General features: G+C 40.1%; 2 protein-coding genes across 8 annotated transcripts in view; one reads left to right on the plus strand and one right to left on the minus strand.

Annotated features, from left to right (window-relative positions):
- LOC134295586 (uncharacterized) overlaps window positions 1-27,683 on the plus strand; it is a 252,270-nt gene that overhangs the window by 59,174 nt on the left and 165,413 nt on the right. The window lies entirely within an intron of this gene.
- cep170b (centrosomal protein 170B) overlaps window positions 1-27,683 on the minus strand; it is a 92,741-nt gene that overhangs the window by 20,986 nt on the left and 44,072 nt on the right. For all 7 annotated transcript variants that reach the window (XM_062968551.1, XM_062968552.1, XM_062968546.1 and 4 more), the window contains exons 7-12: window positions 16,631-16,744; window positions 12,978-13,454; window positions 10,838-11,595; window positions 8,581-8,766; window positions 7,850-7,979; window positions 5,205-6,971 (exon numbers count right to left, since the gene is read on the minus strand). In XM_062968551.1, the coding sequence (XP_062824621.1) occupies window positions 5,205-6,971; window positions 7,850-7,979; window positions 8,581-8,766; window positions 10,838-11,595; window positions 12,978-13,454; window positions 16,631-16,744 (3,432 nt within the window). The remainder of the gene's footprint in view (window positions 1-5,204; window positions 6,972-7,849; window positions 7,980-8,580; window positions 8,767-10,837; window positions 11,596-12,977; window positions 13,455-16,630; window positions 16,745-27,683) is intronic.

A 27,683-nucleotide genomic window follows, 5' to 3' on the forward strand; every position in this document is an offset into this window, starting at 1 on the left:
AGCGTGAGTGCACATATATGACTAAAGAATCACACAGCTCCTCTGAGCCAACAGCTCCACTGTTTGTCAGTCTGTTTCTGGGCACAATTCAAAATATTAAGCCTAATACAAATTAGGTCTAGGCCAGAGGCATCAAACTCATGTTTGCCAAGGGCCACATCAGGCTTATGGTTGTCTTCAAAGGGCCATTTCTAATTGTAAGACTATAAATATAACTATATTGCCCTGGCATTGAAAGCCTCATAGGCCACATAAAATTATGTACAGCAACTATCTTCTCATATGAGCCTATATGGACCCTGTGATCCATGGTAGAGGCACTTATCTTGGCCCCACCACCTTCATAGGTATGGTTGATGGGAACACAAGAGAAAACCTTTTCTATGGCTATGGAGTGGAGGACACAGAGCACATGATGCTGAGGGCAGAATCAAGCTGGATTCTTCTCCCCCTTTGTCTATTGACCACTCACATGCTTAAATCACGAATACAGACAAGCAAGTTACACTTAAGACAAGAGCGATCTTTCAATCATCATTTTATGGATTAATCTATCCCACCTTGCTACAGCAACTAAAGACAATGTTAATATTTTTTTGTTTGTTTGAAATCAAGTGCAGAGGTGAGATGAAACATATGGTAAGAGCCATCTAGGCATCTTTTTTTCTTTTCATTCCTACGGAATGAATGAAAATATCTTCAATTAGTAGGAATTTTCTAACACAGTGGCATAGTCAACCAAATTTCAACCATGCACAGAAGGCCCCAGGAGAAACAACAGAACAGGTTAGACTCCCAGGTGTCCCCTTTGTAAAATTCTCCATTCAGGCAGATCCAATTCCCAAAAAAAGGCAAGTATGTCAGAAAGGGTGTCTTGTTTACACATTAATATGAGCTCCAAGCATTTGAAAGAGGAACAAAAAATTGTCTTCAATTCAATGATTTTCAGACTTTATAGTGGGCTCGAGGGTAATGTGGTTGTTATGCAGCCTTGCACTTTATCCCATGCTCTCGTCCCATGGTTACAGCTCTGTACATATTCCCATTCTCTGGCCCTATTGCTTACAGCCTGGTCATGTTAACATTAGCTATCGCCATTGACGAATGCTGTTTGTGTTATGGTTGAGCCTTCGGGCTCCGGTAATGAAAGAAGGGGTCGTAAGACTCCTCGAGAGTCAGACACTCTCGAGGAGCGTGAAAGGAAACGGCTCCGGGATTTGTTTGCAGAGCCGACAGATGAGGACTCATTTGAGGGTTTTTCTCAGGGTTTGGAGGAAGAGATGGCCAGCTCGGAGGAGGATGATATGGAATGGACTCGTGTGAGGGAGGATTTGGGTGTTGGGGAAACAGGCAATGAAAGCATGGGAGGTGATTGGCGGGTTGCAGGATCAGACCCATGGACTGGTTGGAGGGATGGAGCGGGATCCACAGCTGGGGATGCTGTGGGGCGTAGTCGAAGGTGCTTAAGCTCTGATGAGGATGATGATGTTGGGGCGTCTGGAATTGGGATGGCAGCTGACAGCGATGATGAGCTTGAACTGTGATAAAATGGGGTTTGGGACCAATGTCTAATTGCGTTGGGCAAGGTAATCTGGACGGACGCTTGGGCTCTTGCTGGGGAATTTCCTGAAGACGGGTGTGTTTCATTACTGGATACGTAAGTTTACCAAGGACGGGGCATTGACGGCGGGAGGAACTGTGTGGGGTTTTTCTCTGTGCAACTTGTGTTTAATCTTGATAGCTTGGACCTCCGTCGTCTTTTTGACGGGCAATATCTACTTTCACTGGATTGACGCTGGACTGACTGACTACGATTCCGGATTAACCCTTCTGCTGGCTATCGGTGTGACCTTTGGATTCCTTGACGACTACGCTTGGCTTTTGATCTTCTGGACCGGATTGGGACCCTGCTGACTGCCGTTACCTTAAACCTGAATCTTGACTACAACCACGCTCTCGTTCGCTGCAGGAAGGAGTAAACAAGCCTGGTTTACTCCCCTGCTGTTCCTGAGTAGCAGAGAGGAATCTGCCACCAGTCTTTTGTTTACATTCCAACTCCTGTTGATTCTCTTTTGTTTGCATTGTTTGCCAAGCTGAAGTAAGCTCTTTGATTTAATCCGGATTATACTCCTGTTTAACCCGGTTTTTCCCTTTGAACTGTTTAAGCTCAAACTGAGCTGCTTTTTGGTTATTTAGCACACTGAAGTCAAGTGTTTGCCCTGTTCTTTGTTCCTTACGGGCGTTTTAAGTTCTGTAACCTCAATAAACTGAGTTTTGTTTTACTTGCTGGCGTTCTGTCTGTGACAGTTTGATGCTGTAGTTACATGCTTACGTGTTTTATTCAATTGTATTTCATATTGTGTTTTATTTCATGTCCTGCTTTTATGCACCTTGTGCCTTGTGTAAGCCACCCTGAGTCCCTTCGGGGAGGATGGTGGCAGGATACAAGAATGAAGTTATTATTATTATTATGTGACAAGAAGCTTATGGGTGAGGATATTGCATCAGACTCTAACTTGGATTTTTTGTATGAAGAGCAAGTACTTAACTGGCTCCCTCTCTGAACTCCCTCATGTTTCAAATACCTGTGGTAATTCATCATTATGTGGTTATATACTTCAAGATTAGTCGGGAACCTGTCATTATCTAGGGAACCCTCTTCCTTATTTTACCAATTAAGACCAATTAACAAGCAATAGGTGGATTCACTTATCTCAAGGGAATGTGTAAACAAGCTCTACATGTGAAGAAGTATCAACCAGAATAGTAGCCCATTTTGGAAGTCACTTATACTATATATACACGAGTCCATTCACCATAATTATATCCATGGGATATTCAACTGTCCTGCAGAATTCACATGGTACATTTTACTGTATAGTTGAATAAGCATTATACTTCTTATGCTCTAAACCAAATGTCCCTCATGGTTATGGATTGCCAAGGGAAGAAAAAAATGTTTTGCTTCCTTGGGACATTGGTTTTAAAAGCTGCAAATGACTCTGGGTCTGTTCAAACTACACAATCATGGCGCTATTATTCCACTTTAAGTCCCATAGGTCCATCCAATGGAATCCTGGGTTTTGTAGTCTGGTGAAGATCTAGAACTCTCTGACAGATCATTTTAAATAGACCTCCCCAAAACCATGGTAATTTAAATGGAACAATACCATAGAACAGTTTCAGGTGACTAGATGTGCTTTTTCAGCTTCAGCACCAAATACTATTGTATTTTATTAGACTATATAACAACTTCATAAAATGTCTTTATTAGGTATGCTCAACAGGAAGATTTGCCTGTGATACTTTCCTCGACCATTTAAAATTTACTCATGTCTTCACAAAAGCAAAGTCATGACTGTATACATCATTAGTGAAGGCTGAGAGGGGAGACACTATCCTACAAAGCACAGTCTAGGTAGACTGAATACAAGGTCCACAACCCTTACAAAGCAATTAGTGATGTTAGTAATGTAAATGATATACTGTTTAGTAAGTTAAGTCTCCACTGACACCCATTAACTCTTACCACAAAGTAATGGAAAACAAAACCAATTCATTTGCAATGACAACTAGGCAATTTAGACGGGAGAATCGGGAAAACAAGACTCAGAAACATTGCCAATCATAATTCACAGGACTCCATTACAAAATGTATGGTATCAACAGAGGGCTGAACTGTACATAATATACACCACTGTCCACATTATATTGTATTACATTGTGCCATTCATTTCAATATCATTGACACATTTTAAATCACCTGGGCATCAGGAACTGAGCCTGAAAAAATACTTCAATGCACTCCAACTCCTGAATACCTCAGCCAGTATGACCACTGGTTGACAAACTTTAGAAACCGTAGGCAAAAAAATGCGTTTTCCAGGCACTGGAGTCATAAAATCATACGGTCATAGACTGATAGTAAAAGGGGACTGTAATGGCCATTTAGTTCAATTGAATGCACAACTAAATCCCTCCCAAAAATGGCCATCCAACATCTGATTAAAGAACTCTAAAGATGGCCTAAGGGTTTTAAAGACACCAGATCCCATCTGATTTTGGAAACTAAACAAGGTCAGCCCTAGTTAGTATTTGAATAGGGGGTACTGTAGGTACCTAGTATTTTTGAATAGTAGGTATTCCTTGCCCAAGAAATCCCTATGAGATACATGGAGTTGCCATAAATTAATACAACTTGAAAGTGCACTATCCTCTGAGGCAGTCTATTCCACTCTTGAACAGCTCTTACATTCAATAAGCTGTTCTTAATGTAGGTGCAATCTCTTTTCTTGTAATTTGAATTGGTTGGTCTGTGTCCTAGCCGAAAACAAGCTTACTCTTCTTTTACATGACATGCTTTCAGATATTTAACATCTTAAACCTTGCAAAGTACAAAGCAGTGACTGCTCACAGTTATAAGACACAGTACTGTCCAAGCTCTCCCTCTAGAGGTACATCGCACCACAGCAACTTCTCACACTCAGTTTAAGTTTGTGCTAAGTGCCAAGCATGGGGGTTACTTTTGGACTCCAGTTTCCACACTTCCATAGCCAATGTTATGAGAGTCCACAGTAACAATTCCAAGCAATCCGAACGTACCAGAATTGGGTAGTTTCTAAAATATAGTGCAGAATGAAGTTTCCCTCTAGACTGGTAACACATGGTGTATGGGTTGCATACATATAAGACCTATGCTCCCATCCCTTTGCAGGTATCAAGATCCCACAACTTCTCTTTTAAAAGCCAGGTGCACATTAGTTCCTACATGCCTCCTTCATAGAGAAGGGAAGTGTCATAGCAGTATAAAGTGCTCACATTTAGCATCTTTTCCTGTTTGAGGAGACTTAAGAATTTCCTTATTACGTGAAACTAAATCCAGTACAGCATGTGCCTCTATCACAATCCCACCAAATGACTAAGGCAGCTAAGTAGCAGGGTCAAGGTTTCAAAATACTAGGGATGGCTATTAATGATTCTGAAAATGGAGACTGCATTATAATAGCAACGGATAACTTAAAGGATATTACCTTTGAGTTATACAAATCCAGAGTTTAACATAAAATACTAAGGAAGTCTAAGGCTCCTCTGGATTTAACTCCAAATTATTTAATCACTTAGGCTTGGGTTTTTTAATGGAGATTTTTGTTAAAAAAATCCTAATTATGAGTCATGTAAAGTAAGCCACATACAGAACTACTCACTGGAAGACGAGGAGTACTTGACACTGCTTGAGCGTGTCCTGGTAAAAGCCTGCTTTGAAGCAGCTACCGCAGCTGCTGTTTTCCTTGCAGCATTTCTAGCTTCAGAAACGGGGGGCTTTCGGGTGGAATAATACGACTCCGCACTGCGCCCAGAGAATGTCTGTCTCGGTGGGGCACTTTCGGAGTCACTTGGCACAGTGAAAGACCCTGCCCGTTTCCTTGGCATGGCAAGGATGTCCAACCTTGACAATTTCTTGGTCTCTGCAGGCTGCTTGGAAGATGCTCCGTTGCCCTCGTGAGGGGCAGTCTTTTCAGTATCGGCACTCTCATTATCCGAAGTATCTCCCAACCGGGCACGGCGAAGTTTTGAGGCTCTTGTGGGTCTTGGAGTAGATAAACTATTGGACCTAGTGAGGACTTGTTGGATCTTTTGCACTGTTGGTGTCACTTTGCTATGCTCTTCTTTGGTGGACTGCGAGAAAGGCTTCTTTCTGGAGATAGACCTTGAGGCACTTTGCTCTTGGTCCGAGGAGGCTATTTCACTTGCTGGCGAATACGGGTGACTCCCACTCCGTTCATCATCTGTGTAATCCAAAGACCCGCCGGTCCCTGTGCCGCGTTTTACTTGGAAACGTTTCGTATTCTCACTTTTGTTTCCTATCTCGAGAGGCAGAGTTTTCCGTTTCTCTGACAGCCGTTCGCGTGCGCTTGGTTGAACGTTCTGGTCTTGAACAGATGGTGCAGAAGAAGACTTCTCTTTTTGCAAAGCGGTCACAGGCTTACGCTTTGGAGGATGGCTTGGAAGGTTTTTGCCACTCACCAAGCTGACGGTGCTAGCCGTGTCTACATCTGATTCTCCAGATAGAGAGTCTTCTAACTGGCCCAAAGTATTTTCAGGAACTTCAAGCTGGTGAGTTTGGCAGAGGATTTTGGCTTCCAATGCTGCCAGAGCAGTTTCGGTATCTTTAAGGAGAAGGTGGGTGTCCTGATTATAATCCATACGATTTGCACGGGCGACATCGAGATCCTTAAGCAGAGGGTGGCTTGAGATATGCGGTAGCCTGTTCTGAGGAACACTGCTGCTTGATTTCTCTTTGGTAAAGCTTTCCTGCCGAACAAAAGAAGATGTTTCTTTTGTAGCTGCAACTTCCGGCTGTGGAAGAGGAAGACCCTGGTGTAATGAAATCACCATTTTACCGTTTGAGCTAATGTAGGTATTGCTAACCCCCTTGGCAGCTGGCTTTCCAGATTTGAAAAACGCCTCCTCCTTGTCTGTTCGAGAAGGAGAAGTATTGGAAGGAAGCTTTGAAGGAACCCCTATCTCTTCTTCCTCATCACCAATATAGAAACATGTTGACAGCGGATCGCTTGATGCTCTTAGTCCAGAAAGCCTTGGCACCATGTGTTGACGATTTTTGGATTTTGAATTTTCAGCCTTTGTTTTTTCTGAAACTTTGGTGCCATCTTGGCCTTTCCTGCCTTTTTCCAAGCCAATACCATCATCAGATTTGCTTGCATCACTAAGGCTATCGGGATCCAAATCTTCCTGAATTAATAGCCGACTGGCAGGATCTAGGTACATTTCTGTCCCTTGGTCAGCAATATCAGCATTTCTTGGGGGTGCTTCTGTGTAAGGCTCTTGACAAATTAATATGGTTGGCGTTGGGCTTTCGGATTTGTCACCTGGAGGGAGCTGAGGAAGAAGGCGCCTTGTCCGTGCCGCAATGGAGTTCTCAGAGTCTCCCACTCTAAAACTGGAGTCTTTCTCTAAGAATGATTTAAAAACATTGAAAAAAATCCAATGAAACAAGAAGTGTAAGTATTAGATGTTTGCAGCAATGCAACATGATACACACCAATTTAAGTCTCAAGAACTGCTACATATTTTACTGACTACAGGAAAAGTTGCCTAGCTTTTTTTGCAGAACCTAGAAAAGTTACTTCTTTGGACATGTTTGCTAAGGGATATGGAGGAATGTGCTCCAAAATCTGACATTCCAAAGTGCTACAGTCTATCTTTAGGGTGTGTCCCCAAAGGTACAATCCCATGGACTTGTAGAGAATTGATATTGATTTGGTATCAATATCACATTGATTCAGTGATGCTTATACTAAATATTTTGTCTTCAGTATGTGATTGACACTTAAATATGCATCTTACAATAAATATTTTTATTTCCAATACCATAAGAGGTGACTGTATTTTAGTTTGCCACAGAAGAAACACTGTCTAGAAAAGTAACCAAGCAAATACTAGAAAAGTAATAATATTTTTTAAAAAAATATATGAATTGTGGTTGCTGTTGTTATGGTGTGCTCTCAAGCTGTTTCAAATTTATAGCAACCCTACAACAAACCTATCACTGTGTTTTCCTGGCAATATTTTTTCAAAGGGGGTTTGCCTTTGACTTCTCCTGAGACTGAGAAAGTGTGATTTGCTCAAGGCCACTCAATGGATTGCCATGGCTGAGTGGGACTCGAAGAGTGGATTTCGGAGTCATAATCCAACATGCAAACCACTACACCATACTGGTGGTCTCTTAGTCATAATTTATTGTAATTCTAGAATACTGAATAAAGAAATAGGACTACTTTAAATCATTTTTAAAGATGTCCTTTGGCAATGGCTGAACGACTGTCGTTACCTGTTCCAGCCTGAGAGGGCTGCTGATGGGTTTCTCCGGTGCTAGGAGAAGATCCCGAGTCTGTATAACTATCTGCAAGGCTTGCCCATCTTGATACCCATTTCTGTCCAACCGGAGAGGAAGGCGGTAACTACAAAGTAATGGGAGGGAACACACAAGGTTAAAATAATATTATCATTAAATTCACATCAAATAATGTTCAGCATCATTCTGTCATTTGGTGTTTGATAGCAACATTCTATATATGATCATGAAAGCCGAATAGCAAAGAAAGCTGATAGGAAGAGAGTTATTTGAAATATCTTGCTGGAGATAAATGAGTCCTAGAGCAAATCAGTCAGAAAATGTAGAACATGCTGATCCTGAAAGCAAACCTATCACAGGGGTTTGTTTTTGTTATTTTTTTACAAGATTTCTTCAAAGATGTTTTGCCTTTGTCGTTCTTTGTGGCTGAAAGTGTGTGACTTGGCTAAGGACCTTCTGTAGGTTTCGATGACCAAGCAAGGATTCAAATCCTGGTTTTGCAAGGTCTTTCTCAAACACTCACTACACCACACTGCCTCTCAGCAAAATTTGTAGTCCCATTCAATGCATTTAAATTTTAATGCAAAAAAATGAATTTCATTCACTGGGTAGGGTTTTATTTTAAATCACCTTTTCTATATAAAAAAAAACACTGAAACTTATGGGAAGTTCGCATTCAAAAACTAGCCTTTGTGAACTCCTTGTACCTGCATGTCTGTATGATGCCCACTAGCCACTTTGGAAGCGATGACCTGCATCATAGTAATCTTTGGGCCTGAGCCATTCTCGCCGATCAAATGATGGGATCCTAATTCTTCTTTTTCGCCTTTTATAACAGGTCTGAAGGTTGAAGACATTCTTGAAAATTCAGGAGATTCCAAAACACCAAAAACCTGCAAGATCCCAGAAACAGCAGAAAAGCCTTTAAAAAATATCAGAGGTTTCCAGACCACAAAGAAATCATACTTTATATTTGTCAGGTACAGAAGTTACCAACCATTGGTCCTTCAGATGTTTGAACCAGCTCCCAGAGGTCCTGGCTACATGGCATACTATCTACGCCTACTGGGAATTGATATCCAAAACATCTAGAGGGCCAAAAGACCACCCTGAGTCTTTGATACAGGAGAAAGGGAGGACAAAATAAAGTCAATAATATTAAAAGCTTGAGAAGACAGGCCAAGTGACTTAAACCCTAGCCCTTGTCAGGTATGCAAAAAAGAAGGGTTAAAATGATACAGAAACAAGGAAAGGTGAACTTTCCACAGTCACTTAGATTGTGAGAGAAGTGAAAACTCCAAAGAGGACAATGTCCTTTCAGGTCAAAACCAGGAAGATCTCAGTTCTCACTTGAAGCAGATCTGCCAAGATGATCACACTGATGACAGAGGTGTCATAGCTAACATACTAACTTTGTATTTCAGCTCTTTTTGCATGTCTGAATAGAACTTACAAACTGAACAGTTCAGCAGGGATCATTCTGATGTTCCCCCACTGGCCAAAGGACAGATATTTCTATTGATTCTTTCACACTTTTCATTTCGGCATGTTAAAGACAAGTGCACATGACCAACTGCTGCCCCCCATCCAGTCTTTGATAAAGTGGGAAGTACCCCAACCATATCATACTTGTAGCAATCTGGCCCCAAAGTTGAATCCATGGGAAAGTGTACATGTTTGTTTTTAAGACATGACCCCATGGCAACCCCATTAATTTCGCAGGTTTTTCTTAGGCAAGAAATATCCCAAGTTGTCCCTTCCTCTGAAATTCTATACCGGTTCCTTTATCTGAAATATCACATACAACATTGGTATTTGCTCAGCTTCTAAGATTAGACAGCATCTGGTGCCTTTAGGATATTTAGGCAATTTCCCTGAGAAAGGACCGTCTTCTGGAGGAGGTGGTACTTTTCTCACAATCAAAGTGATAAAGGGGAGGCCACATTTTTTTCCTTCCATGTTATCTATGGAGGAGAAACCCTCACATAATCCATATCCCTTCCTGCCTGTTTATGAGGAGTTGTCAGCTAAGAAGAGAAGGAGAAAATAATTAATCCCAAAAGGCTGCAGATATGATGCATGGTATGTCAAAATAACATGTGACCTGCCTAGCTGAAATCATTTCGCCATCCATACATTGTGGTCTGCCATTCATACATTGTGATTAATAAATCTTTTGTTCCTGCCATTCCAGGGAGGCACAGATGGCTTATTAAGCCCTGCCAAGTTGGTTAGCCATCTGCATTTTCATGGCAGGTCACAATCTCTGGAAAACCAGCTAAAACTAAACAAAACAGGAATGTACCTCATTTAGAAATATCCTATACCCTGTGACAGTATCATTCTAGTATCTGACTTTTAAAAATCTTGCTATGTTCTCTGGCAAGAAAAATAAATTCATCATCCTCTTTTGGGCATAAGAATATAGGTGGGTACACACTCATATATAAACACAGAATATTTATCTATTCATTTTCAGTGCAAAAAAGCATTCCTTTATGGATGCCATGATCTGCAATGAGGTGGTGAAGTTCAGGAATAACTTTGTCGCTTTGTTTGTGACAACTAGACACAATTGCTCTAACATTTTGCTTCAGTCCTGGTCTAAGCATTCCAGGTTTGGATCATGACTAACAGGATGGGAGAACACTGCAGAACTAAATATCCCATGCTCTCATTTTCCTAAGATGTTTAGTTTCACCAGTTTTTGCCCGCACCAACATCAATCACAGTTACTGATTTTCCATCATTAAATAGGGTCTCAAGCTAGCAAATTAACATAAGAGGGAACCTAGTAGACATCAACCAGATGCAAGAAAAGGAAGAATTTATTACAAAAATGAAGAAGCTTTTTGCACACTAATATTCCAAACTAATATGGTTATGTCTTCTTTGTCATATGTAACTAGAAAAATCTCACCAAAACACACAACCTTCTCTATTTCTAAGAAATGTAAAGTTTACCTGATCAATCATCTTTCGAGCTTCTTCTACTTCTTTATCCTGTGACTCTGTTTCAATGGTATAGGTACCGGTTTCGCTCAAGCTGTCCTCTTCTTCATGCTTCCTAGCCTTCATTAGCTTAGGATCAGCAACTAGCAATGGGACTGGTTCTGGGGCTGGTGGTGCTACAACTACCCGTGGAGTGAGTGGAGGTGGCATTGGAGGTGGCTTCTCTGTGTTGGCTTTTCCAGACTGGGAGCTCTCCCGTAAACATTCAGCAGCAAAGTCCTGAGATATTTTTGACTTCCGCCCAACGCTGCCATGACTCTTTACAGACGCCTTCGACGTGGAAGATGAAGATGAATTGGCTCTCTCCTCTGTCTTCTCCCTCTTAAAGGAACCAGCTCTTGGAGTGGTGAAAGAGTTGACTGGCCCTTTGGATCCTCCCGTGGGAAGATGCTGTGGCGGCAGAGAACTCCCTGGCTTCTCAGCAGGCACGTTAATCTTACGTTTCTCAACTTTGGTCTTCAAGGCTGGGTCCATATCGGTCTGACTAGAGTGGGTAAAAGACTGTGATCTCTTCTTCCGGGGCGTGTCATCATCAAAGAACTCTATGACAAAGGCCTGCTGGTTATGGAGCAGCTCCTGGGGGTCACGTCGAATTTGGCGCTGGAGCCTGGCTTGCTCAGTTATATGGTCGTTCGTTGGTGTCTCCTTCTCTGGCTTGGGCACTACCGGATCTTCAGAGTCACTCTGCGTCCCATCTTCATGTCTGTTACCTGTAGAGTTGGTACATTATTAGGAGTGTTCTGGGACTGAATATACTTGGTCTTGTGTCAGCCAAAAACTGGGAAAATTACTTTTTTATCACAGCTCTCTGATTACCACAGTCAGGATGACTGTAGACTAAAAAGGCAACCTTTGAATATGTTTTAATGGTTTTTAACTGGGAATGCTTTAATACTGTTTAGATTTAATCCTGTTTTAATGTTTGCATATGTATATACTTTAAATTGTATGCTGATGCTTTTACGTTAAGCCACTTTGAGTCTCCTTTGGGAGAGATAAAGCAGAGTATAAATAAATATAATAACAACAACAACCACCACCTTTTCATGCTCTGATGCCAGCACATGACCATTTCCCTTCACCTCCAGTGGGAAGACACTTTGTTCTGAGATTACTTAGTGTATCATAGATTTATGTTTATATTTCTCATCTTTGAGGTTTTGCTAACAAACATTAAAGAAAACAAAGGACCTCCTTCCTCATCTCCTCCCTCCAACTGAACTAAACCTTTCAAATGGATAGGCACAATGGGGCACGAAGGTTTGATGACTCAAGGAGAGGCTTTTCACATGGTTTTTTTTTAACCGCAAGTGATACTTAGTACTTATGTGATTCATGAGATCTGCAATTTTTTAGGCCTGTTTCTGGGGTTATTTGGGGCACCGATTCAGAACATGGCATTGGACAGATGCATCAGCTCTCGTTTCTTACAGTTATGATTTTCTATGAGTGAGTAGATAACAACTGGTATATGGCACATTTTCTGTATCTCAAAAAAAATATATAGTGCCTAGAGGAAAAATTGTGCTATTTTTGAAATATAGCCAGAAACAGGGCTAACATTTGAGGCATCAAAATGTGTATTGGCCAGTGTTATTGGTCAAAAATCACAAAGCACGCTAGAGAACCACAGAACACTAATTCTGCGTGAGGCATTATTCCTGCGAACCCTTATCACAACTTGGAGGAAGTTCCTTTTGGAGGATTAAAATTCCCAGAACTCCACAGCAGTTCCCACAGCAGCTGAGGAATTCTGGAAATTGTCATCCAAAAGAGGAGCTCATGCACACTTTGATGTGAAGGAAAAGCTAACATCATTTCAAGCTGAGGCCCTCATCAGCAAGGCCAGCCTGTCCCAACCGTCCACAAGAGGTTATGTTTACATGAAAGCATAGAAGATCCAAGAGCAACAGCTTGCTGCTATATCAACAGCTCAAATTCCATTTTCAACTTTGGCCAAATTCCAGGAGACACAGAACAAGTGAGTTCTTATTCCAACTGAACGTAACTTCAGCTTTCCCCCAGCAACTAGTCTTTCCCCTCTTTCCTTTCTTTACCCACAGCTGGCAATTTATAATGTATTGGTGCTTACCCTTCAGAGTCTTCACATGAACTGGGAGGTCACTTTTGGTGCTGTACACATCATCTCCTGGTGACTGCCTTCTTATGAGACTTGGGTCATTCTGGACCAGCCAATCTGCCACTTTGTTCTCTGCCGAGATCATTTCTACGTGACCGGCTTCCTTTCCAAGGTTCCGCCTCTGCCTGAGTGAAAATTTGGTGACGTGATCTTTTATCTTGATTTTGCCCGGGGTGCAATCATCAAACTCAATAGTGAACGAAGCGTGGCTCTGTACAACTGGCAGCACTGCTGCATCAACGTCTTTGGTGGGGATTTCGTGGACCTGTGCCTCTGGAGATTTCACCGTCTGTTGGAATTCCTTTGTTGGGATTTCAAAGTAACTAGGTTCCCTTCGGAATGCAAACAGAGCATCGCCTTGCGAATCCTTGTATCCAGTGATATTGCCATTGATTTCTTCTTCATGTTGGACTATATCTTTTGTTCTCTCTACAGGGCAAAAAGCAAAACTATTAGAATCATAGACTCATAGAATCATAGAGTTGGAAGAGACCTCATGGGCCATTCAGTCCAACCCCCTGCCAAGAAGCAGGAAAATCGCATTCAAAGCACCCCCGACAGTTGGCCATCCAGCCTCTGTTTAAAAGCCTCCAAAGAAGGAGCCTCCACCACATTCTGGGGCAGAGAGTTCCAGTGCCGAACGGCTCTCACTGTGAGGAAGTTCTTCCTGATGTTCAGGTGGAATCTCCTTCCCTGTAGTTTGAAGCCATTGTTCCGCATCCTAGTCAGCAGGGCAGCAGAAAACAAGCTTGCTCTCTCCTCCCTATGACTTCCCCTCACATATTTATACATGGCAAACATGTCTCCTCTCAGCCTTCTTTTCTGCAGGCTAAACATGCCCAGCTCTTTAAGCCGCTCCTCGTAGGGCTTGTTCTCCAGACCCTTGATCATTTTAGTCGCCCCCCTCCGGACACATTCCAGCTGGTAAACATCTGGATGGTGTGGCCAGGGAGGGTGGAGAAAAACAGCATAAAATGCAGGTTGACAGAGCTGCTGCTTTCTTCATGTAGTTAGAGCAGGGGTCCCCAAACTAAGGCCTGGGGGCCGGATGCGGCCCTCCAAGGCCATTTACCTGGCCCCCGCCCTCAGTTTTAGATTTAGGCTCGCCGAAAGTCTGAAATGACTTAAAGGCACACAACTACAATCCTACTTGATTATCTCATTGGCCAGAAGCAGGCCCACACTTCCCACTGAAATCCTGATAAGTTTACAGTATGTTGGTTAAAATTGTTTTTATTTTTAAATATTGTATTGTTTACATATTAAATATTGTTCATTTACTATTGTAAATGAAATATTGTAAATGAATAATATGGCAATATAATATGATAATAATATTATAATGTAATACAGTATAATACTTATTTATTTATTTATTGCAGTATTTCTACCCCACCCTTCTCACCCAGTAGGGGACTCAGGGTGGCTAATAATAATAATAAAATATAATAATATTGTATAATATAATAATATTAATTATATATTATATATTAAATGTAATATTACTAATAATATTACAGTATAATGGTATAGTACAATATAGTAATATATAATGCTAATATTGTGCTATGCTAATAATATAATATATTGTATGTACATACAACTTGTAAGCAGTCTGAATCCCCTTCGAGGTGAGAGAGGGTGGGGTATAAATGTAGTAAATAAATAAGTAATTGTTGCTGGGAGGGTTTTTTGCACCACAAATAAGGTGTGTGCAGTGTGCATAGGAATTTGTTCATATTTTTTTTCAAATGGTATTTCGGCCCCTCAACAATTTGAGGAACCATGAAATGGCCCTCCACATAAAAATTTTGAGGACCCCTGAGTTAGAGAGTCCTGTGCAATGCCTAAAGGTGCATTTGTACTATGAGTTGAGTATTTCTTATCTAGAAATCCAAATACTCCAGTATCCAAAACTAGCCTCATGCGTGGCTGAGATAGTGACATCTTTACTTTCTGATAGTTTAATGTATACAAAATTTGTTTCATGCACAACAAGTATTAAAAATATTGTGTATAAAATAACTTTCAGGCTATGTGCATAAGGTGCCTAGGAAACAAACCAATTTCACGTTTAGACTTGGGTCCCATTTCTAAGATCTCTCATTATGTATATGCAAATAATCCAAAATAAGACTCAAGATCCAAGACACATCTGCTCCAAACTTTTTCAAATAAGGAATACTCTCAATCAATATATAGTTACAGAAATTTGATACCACTTTCAGGATCCATCTACACTGCAATCTGAAACCATTCTAATGGCCATGGCTTAAGTCATGGAAGTTGTAGTTTGGTCAAGCTCTAGCACTCTTTGGCAAAGGAGGCTAAAGGCCTTGTAAAACTACAACTCCAATGATTCTATAGCCCTGAATTATGCCAGTTAAAGTGAGGTCAAACTACAACATAGATGCACCCTAACTGTCATGGCTTCACCTTAATGAATCCTGGCATTTGTAGACAAAATTATTTGCTACAGAGCTTTAGTACACTCTTCTGAATTGCAGCATATAATTGTCATAGAGCTCTTTCAGGCTACACTAAGCAAGTGTGAGGTCTTGCAACAAAGCAATGCATCCAAAACTGCGTCTTCAAATCCAAGTGGCTTCAGTGGCTAGGAGTGTGTGTCTTTTACAAGCGTCAACACTAGATTACTTTAATGGGGTTGCCCTTGAAGACATCCTAGTGACACCAGGTAGTGCTTAATGTGACAGACAGTATTATAATCTGCACAGATTAGATGTATCTTATTCCGACTAGAGTAGGATCACGTAGTCAACAACTGAATGCCAAGTTAAAACTCAGTAAATCCCATTGAATCAAATGATCTACTCTAGTAGTGACTTGCAGGTGTTTTTAGGCCTTGTTACACAAATCCTCAAAGAGCTGCAAAGGCTACCTATTTACTTTTGAGTTTGATTTAAGGTTTCCTTGAAACTCTTAAATAGCCTGCAACTCAAATAACTGCAGCAGCATCCCTTCCTGTATCATCATCAGAAGAGTCCTATTGTCTTGGGAATATAATGTACCAATAAAGAAGAAGGTATCCCTCTTGTAGTGTGCCAGATATCAAATACTTTCCCCATAGAGATGTAACTGGCATCAATATTGCAACCACTTGTGCTGCCAAGTAAAAACCTTTTTTTGTTTGTTTACAAAGGTATTTTAAGATAAGTTAGCTCAGCCTCCTTGTTTTGGCTGCTTCTGTCACAGTTATATATGTTGGCTGGCTTAATTTCATTGTCTTTATTATTTATGCTTTATTTATATTTGTGTGCAGGTTGTATTTATATCTGTAGCTGGGATCTGCGGAAATGAAAGTCAGTTTATACATAAGCTTAAAATAAATGGATATAGCAACAGATATAATATCTAGCTACTGAACAGGTACAAAAGCAATATACAGTTGCTGTTTCCTTTTCATTACTGTGCATGCATTTTTTTCATGTTTTGCACAGCTGTTGTCTCTAATTGGATCAGTGTTTATAACCCACTTTTATCACAGAACCAGAATTGAATGTAGCTCACAATAAGAATAGAACAGTCACAGATTAAAAACAGACATAAAATTGCTTCGTTAACAACCATTAAACAAATATATTTACCTGAATACTGTTCTTCTACCCTTCTGTCATCAGATGATTCCAACTTATTATTGGCATCATCTTCTCCCCACCACGATGGCTGGCCATAAAGAGGTGTGCGGTAAGTATTTGTCTCTGGGGATAGAAAAGTCAAACAAAAATCAATATGGAGAGATATGTTTCTTGGTAACATGTTGATTACAGATGATTACAATATCTGCCACCACAACTGTATAAATATGTGTTATATCTGGGGCCTTAACATCACTTGGTACTGCATCCAAAGAAATAGGTTAATATCCACAAAAGCTCAAGCTGATATAAAAACCAGTTAGCCTGAAAGATGCTGCCCCTTTTCTTTATTTTTCCTTCTCTCTTCCTCCTTTTTTATGAAGGAGAAAAGATGACAGAATCAGATCCAAATTATTTTATTTTAATTTCCCCCCGCTAAGCGTGGCACAATGAGGTTGTTGCGGAAAGGGTTAAAGTTCTCACTTTCTACTAGCCCCAAAGAAAACTGTTATAAGATGATGTTTTCCAGGTACTCAAAACCAGAAACATTGGCAAAAATTGTATTTTATATTTATTTGTTTTATTTATTTACTACATTTATACCTCGCTCTATTTCATCCCAAAGGGGACTCAGAGCGGCTTCCAATTTGGCAACAATTAAATTCCATACAAACAAACATACAAGTACAGTAGAGTCTCACTTATCCAACATAAACGGGCCGGCAGAATGTTGGATAAGCAAATATGTTGGATAATAAGGAGGGATTAAGGAAAAGCCTATTCAACATCAAATTAGGTTATGATTTTACAAATTAAGCACCCAAACATCATGTTATACAACAAATTTGACAGAAAAAGTAGTTCAATACAAAATAATGCTATGTAGTAATTACTGTATTTACGAATTTAGAACCAAAATATCACGATTTATTGAAAACATCGACTACAAAAATGCGTTGGATAATCCAGAACGTTGGATAAGCGAGTGTTGGATAAGTGAGACTCTACTGTACAATAAACCTTAAAATCCATAAAATCAAAAAATTAACTTCAATACATTTAAATGGAATATTAAAATCACACAGATCCAAAATCATATTCCAGGAGCCATTCCAGTCATGTTGCACTTATTTCATATGCACCTATTGCACTGATTACTCTCTGAAGGCTTGGTCCCACAGCCAGGTTTTTAATTTAGGAGGGAGGGAGCTGATCTGATTTCACTGGGAAGGGAGTTTCACAATCAAGGGTCCACCACTGAGAAGGCCCTGTCTCTCATCCCTACCAGTCATGCTTGCGAAGGATGTGGGACTGAGAGCAGGACCTTCCCAGAAGAGCTTAACCTCCGAGGTGGTTCACAGAGGGAGATATGTTCAGACAGATAAGGTGGGCCAGAATTGATTTTTATGCATATGTAAATGTGATAGTTTTCTGTAGAAATCAAAACAATTTTCTGTAGAATACGGATTTTCATTGATTTTTAGTATGTGCATATAAAGTCACAATAAAATGTATTTCTGGGGCGGGGGGGAGGGGAGGACTAATGCAGTTAGTTGTTTCAAAAAACAACTGGATAAATGTACTTGTTTTTCATTGCTGTACTAGCTGTTAAGGAGACATTTTGACTGACATTAAGTTGTACTGACTAAGATAAATAAATCAAAGGATGAAGTGTTTTTAGCACAGGTTCTGATTTTCTCTGATTTTCTGCCTGGGCACATGCCATGAAGCACTGAAACACACCCCGGGAGTTAAGGATGAGGCAGGCTAGAACTTGAAAATACACTGGTACCATTCTCTTTTGTTAATATTAATGATGCTTCCTCTGCAAACTCTTCCCATGATGTGTGTAAACTTGCCCGTTGTTTCTCCATTGTTATTAGAAAATATACTTCGCATAGCATTTTTGTACGGTCAGGTACCTTATTCAATAGCAGAACACCATATCACTCATTAACCAGTTTGCTTCTTATACATCGTATTTTATGGATAGCATGTCATTATGCCCATTTTGCAGACAAGAAAGTCAAAACCGAGTAAAGGAGCAAACCAGACATTACTTTAAACTTGTGACTTCATCTAAATCTACTAGTTGCAGGTCTAGTTCCTACCTACCTATGTATATAGTGTTGTTCACCCTTGTTTTTGAAGTAATTAGAGCCTGCATTTCCGAGCCATATCAACAGTGTTTGCTAACAAAGAGCACAGACACCAAGAACTGGGAAGCCCTGGCCCTTGAGCGCTCTAACTGGAGGTCAGCTGTGACCAGCAGTGCTGTAGAATTCGAAGAGGCATGAATGGAAGGCTTATGGGATAAATATGTCAAGAGGAGGGTGACTCAAGCCAACCCTGTCTGGAAACCGATGTCTTCACTGCGGAAGAACATGCGGGTCAAGAATAGGTCTCCACAGCCACCTACACATCCACCACCAAGACACTACACTTGGAAGGCCATCATACTCGGACAAGGGATCACCTAAGTAGGTAAGAAAGTAACAAAGAGATACAGAAAGCCATAAGAAACTATATGATAGGGTTGCCAGAAGTAGGAAATGATTTGAAGGCACACAACTGCTACAACAACAATGGAGGGAACCATGAACAAAGTGACTCCAAACTACAAAGCCTACTTTCTATCAAGAAATTTTAAGCAGCATAAATGGCTATCTCACATGGTCTCCCATCTAAGTACTGAACAAAGACAAACCTGCCTTGGACACTACGCTGCAACATGGGCAAAGGTATGGAGAACTCGCCTTTTTTGAACCACAGTTCAAAACCTGGAACCACAGTCCAAACTTGGAAAAGCTACTCCACTGGGAAGATCATGGAAACTGTGCACCAAAATGATCAATTTGTCCTACATGTGCTTCAGATTATGTCCCGAGGCCAAAGAGTTTATTCACACACACGCACAAACACCTGGAAGAAAAGCAACTGATGAGGGAGAAACTCAACCAGCAGCACACCAAGCATCAATGAAAAGTAACTAAACTGCTCTGTCATTTTAATTATATTAAGAGCCAATCTTTTTAACCAGCCATCCACTGCTCCCCCACCACTATAACTTTCATGCTCATCTGTCCAGATGGTGCCAATTCATCCAAGCACATTTCTTGGCTCATTGGTTCAGGCAGACAACCCAGGGAGGGGGGTGGGGTAGCTAAACGGCATCCATTAAAATGACAGGATCGAGGTCAGCTGAAGCCTTTGCCTGGATAAATATTGAACCATCGATGACAGTGATGCAGTGACAGCAACCCAGAGGCATGCCTCCTCTTCACAGCTCAGTTCTTCCAGCTGCAACATATGCAAAAACCTGGGTGTGGAGAGACCAGAGTGTTAAAAACACTCTTGGATAAGTTACTTCATTGGACTGTAATTCACAGGATCCAACAAAAGATGTGCAAATAAAAGCAAAAGTAGAGTTCTTAACACATCCATTTTCTTTCAAGTGCAGGTGAGGGTGAAAATTCCCTCCCTAGATACCAGTCTTTCCAACTTGCTTTAGTTCACACCTAAGAGAAGGAATTTGAGAACCTAAAACAATGAAAAGTGAGCCAATGAAAAGTACCAAGAAATCCTCAAAGCGAACCCTCCATCAGGTCTCCATGGGTTGGATAGCATCACTGGGCATGACTATCTATGCCAGTGGTTCTCAACCTGTGGATCCCCAGGTGTTTTGGCCTACAACTCCCAGAAATCCCAGCCAGTTTATCAGCTGTTAGGATTTCTGGGAGTTGAAGGCCAAAACATCTGGGAACTCAAAGGTTGAGAATAACTGATTTATGCCTTGTCACCATTGCATACACCGAGAAGCTAAAGAGTAGCAAAGCACTTCCAGTTGGTGCCTGAGAAGATTGATTTAATGGCGCTCCCAAGGTATGTATGTATGTATATGTGTGTAATAATCACGCTGCACCTCTTCCTGATTGAGAGACTGGCTATTTATTAAGCCTACACTGAAATCAAGATTGTCTAAATCACTGGCGCAGCATTGCCCATGCTGTTTACATTCCCCATCAATACTAAACACTGGGGGAATCCTAGGAGTTATCCAGAAAAGTAACTTTCCCAACATCTGCTTTAGGATTCTTGCAGCATCCCCCAATGCTTGTTGAAACAGCGTAGTGGTGGTGGTGGTGGTGGTGGGAAGTACAGAGAAAATGTATTGGTAGCATATTGGATTGGCCAGACCTAAGAGCCATTCTACACTAATGGGGAGACATTAGAAATTTCTGGATGAGATTTCCACTGGAAGTCTACCATAGTATTTCATTGGAAGACCAACAAATGTCTATAGAAGTGTTCTTTCAGGTTAAAAAAAATGTGTTTGTTATTTTTATTTATATTCATCTTTATTTCTACTTTTATAGGGACCCAGCACCCATAATCCCCGTAAATGTGGAGCGAGTAATGTAATACAGTTTAACTGCTATAGCTATATCTGATGGAGTCCAGGGGCTTATAGTTTCGGGAGACATCAGAAATCTTTGGTAGATAATTTCAAATGCCCCTGCCTAAACTGTAAATCCCAGGATTCTATAGAATGTTCTCATGGGAGCTAAATTGAGATTATTTATTTTATTTTATTTACAGTATTTATATTCCGCCCTTCTCACCCCGAAAGGGACTCAGGGTGGATCACATTACACATATAAGGCAAACATTCAATGCCTTTAACATAGACAAGACAAACATAGGCTCCGAGCTGGCCTCGAACTCATGACCTCTTGGTCAGAGTGATTTGTTGCAGCTGGTTGCTCAACAGCCTGCGCCACAGCCCGGCCCACAGGATTACAGTAGTCGCTCCACATTTGCAGGGTTAGGGGTACACGGTCCCCATGAAAGTGGGGAAAAGGTGAATATAAATGAAAATCACAATTTTGTTCACCTGAAAAAACATTTTTCTAGGCATCTGGAAGTCCTCCAGTGAAATTCTATGGTCTGCTTCCATCAGAATCTAATCATAGAATTTGCTGGAGGATCTATAAATCCCTAGAGAGAACTTTTCTCAAGTTCATGTATAGGGCAGCAGGGAGGCCATGGTAAATACAATGATCGTAAAATAATTAAATCTGTAAACGATTAACCTGCAAATGTGCCTGTATAGTGCTATAATTCTGCTACATAAAAGGACCATGCGTTAAGTGTGTTGGGAAGTATATTAACTCAGCGTAGCGATGCTTTCAAAGGAAAACGACACAGATCCCCTCTCCCTAACAATCCTGCTAAAAAGTCAATGCAAATAAAATGAATGATTACAAAGAGAGCATTGTACCAGCTCTCACCAGACAATGCACTTGGGAGCTGAGCTAAAAATACTGTCTGGTCAAATCAGAGAAAGGAGAGCTATGCATTAAATTAGGGCAGTGTCCCAAGAGATGGCTTTTAATTGATGGCTCCTGCAATTCTGACCATGGCAGCAGTTCATTCCATTTCCTTTGAACCAAAAAACCTTTCCACACATGTCCTCCTCACTACCTATTTATGACTTCCCGACAGAAAAAAATTAAAGGGCATAAGGGAGGATAAAACCTGAGACACCAGCAGAAAAGAAAAGTGGAGCATTCCCTTTGCAACTGAAGAGCATGATAGACAGTTTATAACAAAAGCATCTGTTAAAAAGAAAAATCTATACCACTGCAGTCTGGCCTTTCCCCCCATTCATTATTAATAGCACTGCTTCCACCTCCAGCAGACAGATATAATACATTGACAGCATTGCTCCTGAGACAGCAAACCATTCGAGAAAGAGAGAGAGAAATAAGTTCTACTTTAATCTCTTCAAGGTTTACCGTATATATTCATGAATAAGTCAAAACATATTGGGGGGAAATCCACCCAAGAAATCTGGGTTGATTTATCTACAGGTTAATGTTAGAAATGCCCTGTGTGTTGTTGAAGGCTTTAATGGCCGGAATCACTGGGTTGCTGTGAGTTTTGCGGGCTCTATGGCCATGTTCCAGAAGCATTCTCTCCTGACGTTTCGCCTACATCTATGGCAGGCATCCTCAGAGGGCAAAACGTCAGGATAGAATGCTTCTAGAATATGGCCATATATCCTGGAAAACTCATAGCAACCCAATGTTCTGTTCATCTGGGTGCTAGAAGTAGAACAACAGCAGTTATTTTTAATAGAGGCTTTCTGTATAAGCCTCATGAGATAGGAAATTAGTCCCTATCAAATGGCGACTGCCACTTCACCCAATCTCAAGCTTCCTCAATTTAAACACTGTTTAGACTGACACTTCTCAGATGGAAAAAGAAAGTGAGGGAAAGAGGATAGACTGCCATTCTTTCTCTAGTTTACGGATAGGAGTGATGGGACTGAGGCACTTTCTGCCCCTTTTCACTGCCTTGGCACTGCATCCTTAATAGAAGCAGTTTACTTTCCTTCCTCATCCCCTTTTTTCAGGATGCATTTTCATTCTATTTCCTCATTTATATTCCTTTCACTATCTGTATTTTTGCATAGGTAGACATTTTAGGATTAACAATATAATTTACACCACCTCAAATAAGCAGATCCTTCCCTTTTCTTTAGCTCTTCCAAATTATATTCCCTCAATGCATTTCTAAAAGGGGAGGACAAGATGTATTGGTTACATGCCCCTGAATTTTACGCTCAATTCATAGCAAAATTCACAGTTTTGGCCCCAAAACTGCTCATGACCCATACATGAGTCAATTTATACACACACACACACACACACACACACACATATATATATATAAAATAATTCCTAAAACCTGCATAATCTAAATGAGAATCAGAATTTTAAAGAAGTGTGCCATGCTACCTGAGGGATACTGAAAGACAAAATGCAAAAAAAGAAATGTTACCCATGTCTGATTATAATAAGGATCCTTCCTGTCCTGATATGACAGGGAAGCCATATACGTAGAGAAAAGGATAACCTAAATTATTAAGGGTTTGGAGCACTTTCTGCACCCAGAGAAGTGAATCCTCCCCTCCAGATGTTCTTGATTACAACTCAAATCCTCTTTGATCAGTTGGTCAATGGAGAGGATTACATATACAATTTTATAGTATGCCTCTGCCAGAAATTACCACAGTCAACCTGGAGAACCTTGCAAATTCTTAGGGAGGTTACTCTGGCCAATATATATATTATATTTATTATATATTATATTATATTGCTTTGCCTAATATATAAATACATATGTATACATGCATATACACATACAAACATATGGCTAAAACACACAAACACACACACACACACACTTACACATATACAGGATCAGCATCTCGTACAGAATTCCAAAATCCAAAACACTCCATAATCTAAAATTGTCCAAATGGATAGATGAGATGGATAGTGACATCTTTATTTTCTGATAGTTCAAAATAGACAAAAGTTGTTTCATGCACAAAATTATTTAAAAGTTTAGGCTATGCATATAGGTGTGCATGAAACATAAACAAATTTCTTATTTAGATATGAGTCTCATCTCCAAGATATCTCATTAGGCCCCAAGCATTTTTGATGGTGATGGTGATGATGATGATGACGGCCATTCCTATTTCTAACTCGGCTTTCCCCATGGATCAAGTGGGAAACAAGAACATTTTAAAAATCAACATATAAATGAGTTAAAACACATACCTCAATTAAAACTTCAATTTCACTCAATATAAAACAGCCACTACCTAATTTAAATTCCATTCACTTAAAATTCATAATTTAAGAAACATGTAGAAGGGCCTGCAGGAAGAGACAGGTCTTTATTGCTGTTCTAAATTCATATAGGAAAAGGAATTTTCAGCTTATATGTAAATTGTCCAAAGCTGAAAGTTTGTTTTACATCCCCTGATGCAAGAACCACACACATGCTCCTTCTTTTTGCACCATCATCACCTTCACCTTTGGATTGAACAGGTTTTACAAGTTTTTTAAACAAAGCAAAAAAGACTCTGCTAAAACCTGTTTAGCAGAAGCAGAATAGGATAATCCTGCGTGCTAAAACCAGCAATCCCTCTTTCGTGGCACCTTCCTCTGATCTAAGAAAAATAACAATAACACCCATCATCATATGACAACAGGGAAAAACACATTATTTGGTGAGCAGAAGTCCAACAGAATTTAAGGAGACTTTCTTCTAGGTACACTTTTACATTCAACCTGCAGTTTAGGCAGCAGCGTAATGCTGACCGAGCTAAAGCCTTTTACTAGCAGCATAGTCTATGCTTCATCACACACACTAATCAATTCTGAAAGACTGAAATGAAAAGCTGCCTAAGTGTACAAAGCAAGATATGCCAAAAACCTACCTCTGGCCCCCGGGGAATCCTTTGTTAGCTCCAGAAGAAAAGGTGAAGACTCAGAAAGTTACTGGATATAGACACATGTCCAGTGGCCCATGATGCGCTACACCCAGAGGACAATAACTACTTCCTAATCTAATCAGAGGATCAGCTAATTCTGAAAGCGTCAGACATGGGTGATCCTTCATAATCTTTTTTAAATGAAACGATTTTCAAAATATGTGTAACACCTAGCTCAATTGTCTGTTTTGGTTTCGGTCAAGAGACAAAACCTACTGAGGATTCAATACAGCTTGCTGTGTGTCTTCAAGTCATTCCCAACCCATGGCAACCCTAAGGGGAGCCTATCACAAGGTTTTCTTGGCAAGGTTTGCCATTGCTAAGGCTGAGAATGTGACTTGTCCGAAGGTCACTCAATAGGTTTTCTGGTTAAGCAAGCATTTGAATCTTGGCCTCCGGAGTCATAGTCAGGCACTCCAAGCACTACACCACTCTCTAGCTACCGGGCAAGTAATATTCTTCACCAAAGATTGCTCCTCAAGTGTCTGCTGACATATATTAGATACAATAAATATCTATGCAGGTTTTTCCATGATGCCTTTTACCAAGAGTAAATGGTGTACTCTTGAAATGTATTATTTGAACTGATGAGTTCCCGCAACAATTGTATCTGTTAAATGATTTTAAAATGTTTATATATGTTTTATCTTATAGCTGGTTTTATTGTTATATGTATGGTGGATCTGTATTGTTTTTTAAAATGTTTTGAGCTGCTTTGGGTCCTGTTTAGGGAGAAAAGTGGGATATAAAGTATTATTATTATTATTATTATTATTATTATTATTATATGACACAGCAAACAAGATATATATGCTGGATTTCATATCACAAAATCACAAGTCGAACACTTCCCAAGCGTTTAGGACTGTGATATTATATTATTATTATTATTATTATTATTATTATTATTATTATTATTATTATTATTATTATTGGTTTTCAGTGTTGTAATATGATTCTGGAGACCAGGGTTCTATTTGTTCTTGGCCACAGAAACCCACTGGATGAATCTGGGCAGGCCACATACACTCAGCCACAGAAAATCCAGTGACAGGTTCGCCAAAGGATCACCATAAGTTGGAAACAACTTAAAGGCACCTAACAATAAGGGCACACTTTATTTTAAAGGTATAGCTAATGATCATTTCCTTCATTTTTGCTCAAAAACAGGTATGAGGGTTTGATCTAGATCACATGTGTCAAACTCAAGGTCAGCATTCATTTCATGTGACCCTCTAAATCAGTGGTTCTCAACCTGTGGGTCCCCAGGTGTTTTGGCCTACAACTCCCAGAAATCCCAGCTAGTTTACCAGGTGTTAGGATTTCTGGGAGTTGACGGCCAAAACATGTGGGGACCTACAGGTTGAGAACCACTGCTCTAGATGCTGGACTGAAACTTCTGTATTCACTATATATTATTATTAGAACTGATGAGAGTTGAGATAAAGTAACATCTGGAAGGCTGAAGTATGTTCTGTTTAGTCAGGATGGTGGGCTTTGGATTTAGAAACAAGGCTTCTGGATATGATGTCTGACTTGTTGGTGTGCAATTCCCATTATCCCAGTCCACATGACAGATAATCAAAAGTGATGGGAGTTGTCGTTCAATAGCATCCAGGGACCGAAATCTGGCAAAAACTAAAGCACACCGACCATTATGTAAAAAATTATAGTTGACCGTCTGTAGCCACAGATTTGAAGATAACCACCATAAGGCTGATGTGGCCCTTGATTAATATGAGTTTGAGACCCCTAATCTAGATCACGACCAAAGAGCACAGGAAAGAGAAATGAATCCTCTCCTTCACTGTTTCCCAATTCAGAATTGGGGGGAGTTATAACTGAGTATGCATTAAAAAAATCACTATGGCAACTCATGGCAACTCCATGAATTTCATAGGGTTTTCTTAGGCAAGGAATACTCAAAGATGGTTTTACTGCTAGTTTCTTTCTCCAAAATATAGCCCACATTATCTATAATTACATACTGGTCTCCAGTCCCATTATTAACGAGGGATCACCCTTCCAAGATCATATAGGATCTGTTGCCTTTATTTAGGCCATTTGTAAAAACTTTAACAAGAACAGGAATTAATGTGTTTTATGTTTGCCCAACACCATAGAAAACTAGAACTGAAAAAAGGTTTTTCTATGTTTTATTAATGCTGATATGCAGTTTCCTTCTGTTTTTATTCTGTTTTGCCTTAGCAAAATCAAAAAGCTTTCCTATAGTTGAAATTTTAGAATTCAATTTGGAAACAAAAATTAATCCAAATAGAAATTCCATTTGTAACTATTATCTGAATAGAGCAGTCTTTTAATACACTGAACATAATTTTGTGCCAAACAAGATTATGTCATTGCATTATATTATCTATATAATCATTTTGTGTTCCTAGAGTTTAAAAAGTGCATTTCAATTTGTAATGATGATCACACTGGGGTTTTTTTTCCAATTCTTCTGGGGGAAATGGGAGGAAATTCTTATCCCATGGTTTCAAAAATGGTGGAATTTTTACATCGCTAATGGAACCTCAATGCATGAGAATGGGCAAAAACTCCCTGATCTATATTAAGGACCCTTGCATTTAGTGCAGAAAAAAAATGTAGTTACCAGCTGGGTCTTTGTGCTTTGAGACTATGACACTATGCATACAATGGTGAGTAAGATGACATCATTATGTTTTTGGCATTTCTTGCTTCTGGATT

Source organism: Anolis carolinensis, chromosome 1 (assembly GCF_035594765.1).
Source record: "Anolis carolinensis isolate JA03-04 chromosome 1, rAnoCar3.1.pri, whole genome shotgun sequence".
Classification (NCBI taxonomy): Eukaryota; Metazoa; Chordata; class Lepidosauria; order Squamata; family Dactyloidae; genus Anolis; species Anolis carolinensis.